The sequence below is a fragment of the Pseudorca crassidens genome, chromosome 19, assembly GCF_039906515.1.
Source record: "Pseudorca crassidens isolate mPseCra1 chromosome 19, mPseCra1.hap1, whole genome shotgun sequence".
NCBI lineage: Eukaryota > Metazoa > Chordata > Mammalia > Artiodactyla > Delphinidae > Pseudorca > Pseudorca crassidens.
This window is the reverse complement of record NC_090314.1, coordinates 42,951,999-42,963,948: the sequence shown is the minus strand read 5'-3', so window position 1 is coordinate 42,963,948 and position 11,950 is coordinate 42,951,999. Positions and strand designations below refer to the sequence as shown.

At 44.0% G+C, this 11,950-nt stretch overlaps 1 protein-coding gene and 1 pseudogene across 2 annotated transcripts in view; one reads left to right on the top strand and one right to left on the bottom strand.

Moving 5' to 3' along the window:
• The first annotated feature begins 1,571 nt into the window (after window positions 1-1,571).
• The window catches only part of CWC25 (CWC25 spliceosome associated protein homolog), a 32,895-nt gene continuing 22,516 nt past the window's right edge, over window positions 1,572-11,950 (top strand). Inside the window, exons 1-3 of one of the 2 annotated variants that reach the window (XM_067715038.1) lie at window positions 1,572-1,790; window positions 4,047-4,219; window positions 11,692-11,928. In XM_067715038.1, the coding sequence (XP_067571139.1) occupies window positions 1,773-1,790; window positions 4,047-4,219; window positions 11,692-11,928 (428 nt within the window). In that variant the 5' untranslated portion in view covers window positions 1,572-1,772. The remainder of the gene's footprint in view (window positions 1,791-4,046; window positions 4,220-11,691; window positions 11,929-11,950) is intronic. The other variant, XM_067715039.1, reaches the window with a different exon arrangement.
• Window positions 9,492-10,217, bottom strand: LOC137212173 (mitochondrial import inner membrane translocase subunit Tim17-A-like; annotated as a pseudogene).

The following is an 11,950-nucleotide window of genomic DNA, read 5'->3' as shown; positions in this document are numbered from 1 at the left end:
AGAGTCCTAACCACTGGACCGCCAGGGAATTCCCAGGACTTCACATTTTTTAAACGCGGGCTCTATAGTATGAATAATGGGGAGCTATGAAACGTTTTAAAGCGGTGGGTTGATACAATCATATCTGCATTTTAGAGAGATCACTCTTAGCTATAAAAAGAGTGCATAGATCTATAAGGGATAAAACTGAAAACGGGGAAGTGGACTTCTACCGGGTGAGGGATGATGATGGCCTGAACCAGGCAGGTGGTGAATGTCATGGTGAGGTGGACAGATTTGAGAGATGTTGAGCAGTTAGAATCTTGTTGATTGGATGTTGGAGATGAGGGAGAGATCTAAGAATGACGTCTGGATGGAGAAGTGGTGGTAGTAGGGGATTGGGGGAGTAAGTATAGGTGAGATAACACATTTAGTTTAAGTGACTTCCAGATGTCCAGTTGGAAATGACTAATAGCCAGGCTTAAAACCCTGGAGCTTGAAAGAGGGCTATGAGTGGAGATAATGAATTTGGGATTCATTAGCATATAGATGGTAACTGAAACCCTGTGAGTAGATGAGATCACCCAAGGAGAGCACCTACTGTGAAAGGACCTAAGACAGAACGGATGAGGAAGAAAAAAAGAAAATGTTCCCTGAGAAGGATCTAGAGAAGGAAAATTTGGAGAGTGATGGGAAGAAGTCAAGTGAAAAGTGTTTCGATAAGGAGAGAGTGCTCCTCAATACCAAAGGCTAGGGGTAGTCCAGATGAGGATGAAATGTGTTTTTTGATTTAAATACAGGGGTATTACTGAAGATCACGGGGAGAATAGTTGAGCGGAGGGTTTAGGTTAAGCAGAAGATGAAGCGGAAACATCTTGTCTCCGAAGTGCAAGCATCTTGTCTCCGAAGTGGAGACAACTTGTTTCAAGTTCGCTAAAGACGGAGAGGAGAGTGCAGCAGCTGGGGGAAAGACATGAGCTTTTTTCTTTTTTAAGGATCAACTGAGCGTATCTAAAATGATGATAACAAAGAACCAATACTTAGGGAGATAGAGGAGAGAGGGAGGAATTGAGTAATACCAGATGCGAGGGGTGGGATCCGAGCAGATGAACCGCCGTGCCTTAGATTAGGAGGGATGCTTCTTGCATCGTAAACGAAGGGGAAGGAAAGGGGAAAGCTGGCAGATTCTAAAGGTTTGGTGCAGGGAAGCTGATGGAATTTCGGTTCGATGGTTTCTATTTAACTCCGTAGAACACGCCTGGAGTAAGGGGGTTGGCTGTGAGTCGAGGTTTGAGGAGACTGCGGATTTGAAAGGCCGTTTAGAAATTCCGGGAGGCCCAGGCTGATCCACGCTGGGGCTTCGCTAGGGAGGCCCCGAGTGGAGCTCCGAGGGGGACGCCGCGGTGCGTCGCCATGGCAACCGAACCGCCGGGCTAGGCCCAGGACCAATTGTAACTCGAAACAGCCGCAGCGTTTTAACTCACTACTCCAGAAATCAGGGGAGGAGCCAACCCGAGGCGACCAAAGTGAAACCACAGATCCCGCGATATCACGGCCGCAACCTGCGAAGCTGCACGTGACGCTACCGCCACGCAGCGCGACAGCGAGTATTAAACGTCATGGTACCGCGACGCAGTCGCTCTAATACAACGCTCTCCCGGAAGTGGTCTCTGGATCGGGCAGTGAAAGTGGTAGCCAGTCGTCCCCGGGATCAGATCTCTGGAGGTCGTAGCTGAACTCTTTCTCTGCGTTTCGCCTCGATCCTTCCTGAGTCTTCCAGGCTCTCCACCATCATGGGGGGCGGAGACCTGGTAAGTGAGGGAGCCCAGGGCTGGGGCAAGACTGAGGCCGGAGACCGACTGAGGCTGGGGACGGAAATTGGTGGGGGTGGCAGTGGGTATTCTTGCAACGCAGCCGTTGGGGACAGGGAGCTGTAGCACTGAACAGGGGACGGATAACTAAGGCCATGAGGGACCGGGCAGAGACTTGGGAAGATATGTGAGGTGGGTCGCCAAGGAGGGGAGATGGTGTTTGTTGACAGGGAGCTCTTCTGGCTGGAAATTCTGGGAAGACTCGGGGGCGGTTGGAACCATGGCTAGGAAAGGAGGCAGGTATGGAGGACGTGTCACTTTGTTTTGTATATCTTGTCTTGGGATACATCTCCTTTCCTCAGCTAGGAGTTCAGTCATGTCCTGGGCTGTAGTAGGGGTGATTTGTGCCCCCGTTCTCCTCATCCCTGAGCCATGTCCTGGGGTCACGGAAGATCTTCCTCATGTTCACTTTTCTGACTTCCACTCCTTCTTCAGTGCTGCATTCTGATCTGTAGTGGCAGAGCTTTCTTCTGAATTCATAGCACTTAATATAAGTTATGTGGCTATTTCTCTTAAACTGTATAGTTCATTTGTAGGGGGCTAAGCCTCCGAATTGGGCAAATGTACCCATAAGAGCATGGTGCAAGATCAGAAAAATGCTAATCTCCTGAAAGTGTAGCTAATTGAATCAGCAAATAGATTCGTTTAGCCACCTGTCCAGTAGCTATATTAGAGTTTGTCAGGTGTTATCAGTTAGAATGAGTTCCAAGATACCATCAAGGTTCTTCTGACTTACTGTCTTCAAGTAGCTGCATTTAGGGATAGGAAAGCTCTAATCCAGAGTTTCTCAACCTCAGTGCTATTGACATTTTGGGCTGGAGATAATTCTTTGTTGTGTGTGTGGTCCTGTGCATGTAGCAGCATCCCTGGCCTCTAGCCAGTAGCACCTTTCTCCTTCAGTTGTGACAACCAAAACTGTCTACAGACATTGCCAAATGTTCCCTGGGAGGCAAAATCACCCATATTGAAGGCGAGAGACGAGGACCATTAGGACAAGGTGGAGGGTTGGGGAGGAAGGGAGGAAGGACTGAACAACCTGATGAGGGGAAAGGGAGTACAAGAAGAGAGAGAGAAAAGGAAGCCCTCATTAAAAAAAAAAAAAAATTATTTTGGCCACACTGAGCAGCATGTAGGATCTTAGTTCCCTGACCAGGCATTGAACCCTGCCCCCTACAGTGGGAGCACGGAGTCCTAACCACTGGACCACCAGGCAGTTCCCTCATTTAGGTTTCTTAACTGGTCTCCTGGTTTTCAATCCTGATCCTCTCCAATCCATTCTTTACATGCTAGGCTGGTCATGCCTCCCACCTGCATATGAATGTTTAGTGTTTTCTGCTGTCAACAGGATAAAATCCAATCCCTTAACATGGCTTATAAGGCCCTTAATCTGTTGCTTTCTTAGTTGGCTTCATCTTGAGCCCCTTCCCATCAGCTTGCTCTCCTATCTCCAGCCATGCTGAATTATTTGTTCTTTCTCACCACTGGGCCGGCAGTTGTGTGTGCTGTTACCTCTGTGTGGAAAGCTACCCCACTCCTTCCCGCTTCCTGCATCACTGGGCTAATTTATAATTATCCTTGGATGTCACTTCCTCCAGGAAACCTTTCCTGGTTGGGAAGCTGAACCAAAGCAGTGGCTCATGGGGAGGAGGGAGAGGAGAAGCATTCCTTGAGGGTGAGGAGGAAGATCAGAACCAGGGGGAGATTCTTGGGAAGGAAGGTTGAAAGAGGTACTAGGTGGGGTTGTAAACCATGCAAGTTTAAGGCACGTTAAGTGGACTCAAGGAAAAGAAGGCTGTGTTCATAAGAATGAACGTCCAGTGCCAAAGGCACTTGAATTCTTTTGCCTTTCAGAGTCTATACTTTCCTGCTTCTCTACCCCATTCCCCCTGTATTGTCATCACCAACCCTCACTTCAGGCATGGCCAGTAGAAGTCAGACTCACACATTTAAGGATAGAAGTATTTGAAGGGAATCTCGGAGGGGCCTGTTTTATCCTGAAGCTTTATGTACTTGAACAACCTCTCTCCCGCCCCGCCATGTGTGAGATTTTTGGGTGCCAACCTTGCCATTGTTAAAGACGTCTTGCCCTTACATGCCTGCCTTGGCATGAATATAGGGGTGGGAAAGGGAGGGCCAGTTATACTCACCACCCACCCACTGCCCGCATTGTTTTCTCCCTCCTTTCATTTACCTCAGAATCTGAAGAAGAGCTGGCACCCGCAGACCCTCCGCAATGTGGAGAAAGTGTGGAAAGCTGAGCAGAAGCATGAGGCTGAGCGGAAAAAGATTGAGGAGCTTCAGCGCGAGCTGCGGGAGGAGAGGGCCCGGGAGGAGATGCAGCGCTACGCGGAGGACGTTGGAGCTGTCAAGTACGTGAGGAGCTGGAGCGATTTGGCCTGGGGGTGTCTTGGTGTGTGGGGAATTGCAGAACTGCCTGCAGGTGCATCGTCCAGTTTTTGCATAATAGCTGGTTAAGAGCGTGAGTTTGGAATCAGACTGGCCTGGGTTCTGAGGCTGGCATGGCATGGACTAGCCTAGCTGTGTAACTGGGAGCAAGTTTGGGAGCCTTGGTTACCTTGGTAGAACCGGGGGAATGAGAGTACCCAACTCCTAAGGTTTGTTGAGGATCAAATGAGATGACATGTAAAGGGCTTAGTGTAGACCAAGTTCATGGTAGATGATTGCCAAACACCTGTGGCTGAGGATGATTGCCTATACCCTGCTTCTCAGTACGTGTTGAGGCCTCAGTCCTGCTTTTGTTTATTTATGGATTGCAGGCTCATTTTAGGGAGGCAGAGAGGGCCCGTGGAAGGAGGTAGATGGTGTGTCTGTCAGTAAAAGCTGTGTGAATGTGGACAGTCTCATTCGATATTCCCTGACTTCAGTTTCCTCTTGTATAATATAGGATAGGAGTAACAGACAATAATTACTCTACCCATCTCATAAGAGGGGATGGGAATAAATGTGTTCTGAGAAAAATTAAAAGCATAAAATATGCAGTGCAGGTTTCCCGGAACCTGGGATTCTAATCTGGGGTGTGAGGATAGACAGTGGGAATGTTCTTCTTTACTGATTTCTGTAATTTAATAAGGCGAGATCAGCTCCGGGTCCAGCCGGGGCTCTTGACCGGGAAGTGGCCGCGCAGTGGGGAGGGTGCTCTCAAGCGGAGGTTCCACGGCCCAGGGAGGGCAAAAGCAAAGTCTAACCTGTTCTCAGAGGGAGGTTTCTTGAGCCAGGGAGGTGGTCTATGGTGGCGCTAATGGAGTTAGCACTGGATAGAAGCTAGGTGTTGTGAGAGCGCCCCAATTTTTTTTTTTTAAAGCCGATCCAAATTTCCATCTCTATTTTCTTTACTCTTTCTTGTTTCTAAATGTTCAATGTACTTTTTCTGCAGCTAATGAAAAGTGAAGGTCTTCAAATGTCATGTTTGAGAGTACAGGTAGTATTCAGTGGAAATTGGGAGTCGTCAATATGTTTTTTTTTATCCCAAGAACATAAAACAATCTGTACATACATATTTTTTGTAAATCTTAAATGTAAGAAAATATAGTTAAAAATCACCTGCTTTAAAATCAAATGTAAAATTGTTCTTTGGGAATTGTTTTTTTAAAACAGTGAAAAGCAATGAGTAGTGAATATACTAAAGCTAGTTATAATCTCTGACTTATTTTAATATACCTGAAATTTTGTTTCTGGTAAGAGCTATTGCTTTCTTGTTTGACTTCCTGATTAAGTTTCAGTAAAATCTGCATGTAATAACAACAAACTGTATTCTGTATGAAAAAAACAAATCCGAGAAAACCCACGTCTTCACTGCAACGATCACCAATAAATCGGTATTTTTTAATTTAAAAAAAATATGCAGTGCATTCCTAAATCAGAATTGAATAAAAACTCCAGATAGACTAAAATTGACTTATCTGTACTATCCCTTGTTCATATCCTAGTGGGCAAGTCTCCAGGGTGACATGTGACATACTTCCCCTGTTGGATATACAGGGCTTTTCCTTAGTAATTTCATGACAGGAGGATTTGTGACATTCAGAGGCATGTGTGTGTGTGAGAGAGAGAGAGACTTAGTTTCAGTTTGTGGAAATGGCATTATGGAATTTAGGCAGGATAACAATTACATTCTTTCTTTTTGTTTGTTTGTTTATTTTATTTATTTTTTATATAGCATGTTCTTATTAGTTACCTATTTTATACATATTAGTGTATACATGTCAATCCTGATCTCCCAGTTCACCCCCCCGCCATTTCCCCCGCTTGGTGTCCATACATTTGTTTTCTAAATCTGTGTGTCTATTTCTGCCTTGCAAACCGGTTCAACTGTACCATGTTTCTAGATTCCATATATATGTGTTAATATACGATATTTGTTTTTCTCTTTCTGATTTACTTTTACTTCACTCTGTAGGACAGTCTCTAGATCCATCCACATCTCTACAAATGACCCATTTTCGTTCCTTTTTATGGCTGAGTAATATTCCATTGTATATATGTATACATTCTTTCAGGATTGGCAGAAGGCCATTCTGACTTGAGTATAAAATTTGAAATGTTTTAAAATAAATGGAGTCTTGGAGTTTTTAAAGTACAGCACAATATATTTAGGGCATTAATATATAAAATGAGGTAAAATAATGAAATTTTATAAGTTTTTTTTAACCATAGATACACATTAAATTATTTTACTTTATATACTTTGTATAAATTATATTCTTTATAATTTAAACTAAATAAATTTCACACATTTGAATTAATTCCTGGGCAGCTTATATGACATTTTTATATGTGAGTTTTGAGATTTTTTGAACGCTTGATTTTAAAACAAATGTCAATTTTATACGGAATAGCCATTAGTTATAAGAGTTTACTTTCCCACTAACCATAAGTAAAAAATTATTTTGAAATTTTTATTCAGCCAAGCATTACATATTCTGTGCCTGATACGTCAGAAATTCGGGCTTTGCAGAGTCTAATTAATGAGGTCAGAGTATAGATGAGCAGCTTCAGAGCCGGGAGTCAGTGTATATCCTGTTGCTGACCCTCATGCTCTCTTGTCTGTTGGGAATGGGAGGAAGGTGATTTTATATTCTTTTGATTTTTTTGCCCCCTCACATATTCTCCAATGTTATGAAACTCAAAGGTTAGCACGTAGGTCCCTTTTTTTGGTCTTTACTTGCAGATGTATTTAGACGATCTGCTTGTCCAGCTGACTGGTTTGTGTAGTTCTTTGCATAGTGTCGTGCTTTTCATTTATCCAATACAACCCTTTGCTATTTAACAATTCACTTGTATGGTTCAGATAATCTTTTCTGTGTTTATTATACAGCTCTCTTAGAACAAAGAAGAAACCTCAATATGCATGTTATCCTTGATCTCCATCCAAATCCCTCTTTGCAGTAGAATGTTGTTTAAGTATTTACTGATAATATTAGAAAATTGTGTTTTCTTTACCAGCATTTTTCAACGCTTGCACTTTAGGGTGTCCTTGGAAGATTAGATAAATGAAGATGGGAGTGATTCCCACCCAAGCAGACTCTCTAAGATTAGCAGCGGGGGTCTGGGGCGAGGGCATCTGGATACTTTAAGAGCTCCCCGGGTGATCCTCATGGGCAGCCTCAATTGAGAACCTGTTCTATATCCTTAGTGATAGCAACAGCAAAAATCTATACACCATTTCGTTTTTATATGACTTTTACCCCAAATGTTCTCTCATTTAAAAACTCAGAGAGAGGGTCTCACTTTAAAAATGATGAGAAATGGCAGTTACTAGCTCCATTTTAGACGTGAGGATATGGAAGTGCACAGAAGTAACTTGCATGTTTACCCAGCTGGGTAGTGGCGGAACCAGGTCAAGTCCAGTGGCACTGGATCTCAGCGATACATGTTCTCTTACTGGAGGGCCTGAGCAGGACTGATATTAGTTGAGTCCTTTTAAGAGTAGCTGTAGCCCTGAAAATACTGCTTTATAGAAGTATCTGTCTTCATTTTATCTATCCTTTCTTCTGGATACGTCTTGCTCCTTTGCCTGCATATTCCTGGCCCTCCTACCTCTTCATACTGTCTCTTCTCTTTTATTCACTTGCTTAGCTTCTTTTCCCTCATCCAGTAACTGCTCCTGCTTCCCAAGGCTCACTGTTCTTCTCCCTTCACTCCTGTGGTACCAGTGTCTGCTGCATGCTGACGACTCCCACGTTTATCCCACACAAACTCTTGTACCTCTGTATATTCAGGCAGTTCTTTTTTTTTTTTTTTTAATTCAGGCAGTTCTGCTTCAAGTGTCCCACAGTTACCCATCACATACTTAGCTCTCAGCAGCACTGTTCAGTAATTAGTTGACCTCTGTGCCTCATCTGGTAGCCTGTGAGCAACTCAGCTGCCTGAATCTTTGTCATCTTTCTGACCTTCTTGCTCTGCCTGGCACATAGGAAATGTGCCGAGTCGTTGTTTACAAATGAATAAACAAATATTTATTTCCAGTTTCCCCATCTGCATTCGTGTCAGGCATGCATAGACATGATCCCTTGAGCCATCTTTGACAAGTCCTTTTAGGATCCCCCCCTACTCGATCACTGAGACCTGCTTTTCATTCAAAAAGTACTGCCAGTTCCAGACCCATTGCCCATGAATTGTCAAACACTGAACATATTAGGCAACTGTCTGGGATTCATTCCAGCCATCTAGGAGTTTAAAAAAACCTGGTGGGAGATACAAAACACATACATAGAGAATAAAAAGACTAGCTAGTGGGAACATCAGTGATTATCCCCAGGGTAAGAAGACATGACAGAACTACAGGGTAGGTTATGGGATAGGAGGGGCAAAGAAATTATGAAGTACATATTTTATCTCAATACATTTATGTTTCTTCTGCCAGTTGATGAGTTGCCCTTGAAGTAAAACAAAGACAAAACAAAACAGACTAGCTAGTGTTTATTTAGTACTTACTTTGTGGCATGCACTCTTCTGAACACCTTAAAAATTCATTGACTTATTTAATCCCCAACAACCCTATGAGGCAGGTACTCTTTTATCCCCATTTTACAGGTGAGGACACCAGTGCTCAGATGAGTTGCTTGGCTTTAGAGCCGGGATTCAAATCCATGTTGCCTGACTCCAGAGCTTGTGCTCTTAACCATTATGTTATACTGCCTTTCAGGAAAATGAGCTTGCCAGAATATTCTAGTCACCACTGATCTTCTTGCTTAGACCTCTTTAAGCTCTTATGTAGTCTGCCTTTCACAGTCAGTTCCCTCCAACCCCCAGGAGTTTTTTATTGTTTGAATAACAGAACACACAAAACCAGGCAGAGAAGTCTCCAAGGAAATGATGGTTGTGTTTCACTGTTATTTGTCCCTTGGTTCTTCATCTTCTAAGCACTTATTACAGTTTCTTTTAAGGCTGTTAGACATGTATTTTGATTATAAATACAGTCCAACTGTGAATAAATAACTGTATTGTCTTTTTACACCCATCCCCCATGTTCCTTTAAATAGAAAAAAGTGCTCAATATCTCTTAATAGCCTATTTGGCCATGGTTGTCTCACCTGTGATTTAAAAATACATTGTATCTTGATCTTCCAAAATCCTTCTTGAATTACAGCTTATTCTGTTAAAGAAATTCTGGGAAAGAAGTCATTGATATTGTTGATAGTCTCCAAAAGGTGAGGGTGGTAACTGAGTTGAAGGCACCTGGGAGGGATCTTCAGCAAACCGAGGACCATTGGGAAACTACACAGAGGCAGATCTTGTCAGTAAGATACCAGCTCCTCCAATTAACCCTAGGAGAATGCCACCAGTCACAGCTGACCCAACAACTGTGGCCACTGGTCCCTTTTGGCTGCCAGTGTGACTCCTGTGAAGGCTGCACTTGTGACAGAATTCCAGAGGTCTTTCTAACATGCACCATCCAGCAGAGAATCATGGAAAACAGACCTCCCCAAACTGCAAAGCCACCTCCCAACTGTGGAGGCCTGCTTTTTTTTTTTGGCGGTATGCAGACCTCTCACTGTTGTGGCCTCTCCCGTTGTGGAGCACAGGCTCCAGACGTGCAAGCTCAGTGGCCATGGCTCACGGGCCTAGCCGCTCCGCGGCATGTGGGATCTTCCCGGACTGGGGCACGAACCCGTGTCCCCTGCATCGGCAGGCGTACTCTCAACCACTGCGCCACTAGAGAAGCCCGGAGGCCTGGTTTTAATAGCTGTCAAACTCCCACGTAGTCTCTGGTTTACTCCCACTGGAGAATGGTGAAAACCTTTAATTGCATAAAAGACACTACTACCTGTGGTACCCATCATAAAGGCCCCACCACAGTCTTCCACATAGTTCTCCGGGGCACGGCTCTCACTCTTGCTCCTCCATCTTGACCCCAGTGGTGTGAGTGAGGTTGGGTAAGCTGGGTGGAGCCTGACCCCTGTGGCCCACAATCAATTCTTTTTTTTTTTTAATAAATTTATTTATTTATAGCTGCACTGAGTCTTTGTTGCTGCACTCAGGCTTTCTCCAGTTGCGTTGAGCAGGGGTTACTCTTCGTTGTGGTGCATGGGCCTCTCATTGTGGAGGCTTCTCCCGTTGGGAAGCACAGGCTCCAGGCACGCGGGCTTCAGCAGTTGTGGCACACGGGCTCAGTTGCTCCGCAGCATGTGGGATCTTCCTGGACCAGGGCTCAAACCCGTGTCCCCTGCATTGGCAGGCAGATTCTTAACCACTGCACCACCAGGGAAGCCCCACAATCAATTCTTAATCATAGACTATAGTGTTTCTCAAGCCAATCCTTATAATAGGAAAAGAAATCTGAAGGGTTAGACCCTCTATTATTGGTTTAAATTATTTTTATTAAAAATATATGCAAAGATATAACTAGGAAGGTATTATTTATGCTCATGGTTGTTATATAATCTTAAACAAAAATAAATATACAAAATTTAAAAGTCATAGTCAAAAACCATTGCACCTAATGTTATAGATAATATTGTTTCGATGAACCTACTTTGCTACTTGTAGTGTGAATGTGATATTGGCTGCTCCAACACATGCTCTTATGAATGAATTCAGCACACCTTTACTGTCTGTTGTGTGAAGGCTCAATTTTCTCACCACTTTTTTTCTCTTAGAACCACAGGAAAATATTTGGCATGATACTGTGACATAATTTGGCTTCCCTCTTTTGGCTTGAAAGCATAACTTGTTATTGCTGGTCTTTTCTCATTATCCCCTCGAATGTAGTATATTACCACTGGTGCCAAGGTGACAATAAGCACCAAAACACACAGTAAACACAACTGCATATGTGGTCACTGAAATCGTTTTGGTGATGAGCTGATCCAGAACATGCATGTTAGCTCTTTCAGATTATCCTCGAAATGAAAGCACAACATAAAGACTTTGTAAAGGAGACTTGAGAAACCCTGAGCAGAAGATCCATGCCACAGGCTGAGGAACTTTTTTTTCCTCAGAAATTGCTTTAGGTGTGTGGAAATGATCTCTCTCCTAAAATGTAAACTCCATGACAGCAATTACCGTTTCTTCCCAAGTGCCCCATGGAGTGTGGTGTTTAGCCCTTGCTAAGGGGCCTGTAGAATGAGTCCAGTTCTGACCAGCTGTGCCTTTTTTTTTTTTTAAAGTTTGGCCACGCCTTGAGGCCTGCAGGATCCTTGTTCCCTGACCAGCAATGATCAAACCTGCACCCTTGGCAGTGAGAGCATGGAGTCCTAACCACTGGGCCGCCAGGGGATTCCCCCAGCTGTGCTTATCTATCCCTCATGTTCAGGTTTTGTGTGTAGATTTGAGAAGTCTACATTTTCTTTGACTGTATTTTTTTTTTTTCTTCAACTAGGAAAAAGGAAGAAAAATTGGACTGGATGTACCAGGGTCCTGGTGGGATGGTGAACCGTGATGAGTACTTGCTGGGGCGTCCCATTGACAAATACGTTTTTGAGAAGATGGAGGAGAAGGAGGCAGGCTGTTCTTCTGAGACAGGACTCCTCCCAGGCTCTATCTTTGCCCCATCAGGTGCCAATTCCCTTCTTGACATGGCCAGCAAAATCCGGGAGGATCCGCTCTTCATCATCAGGTACTGATGAGCGGCTGAGAAG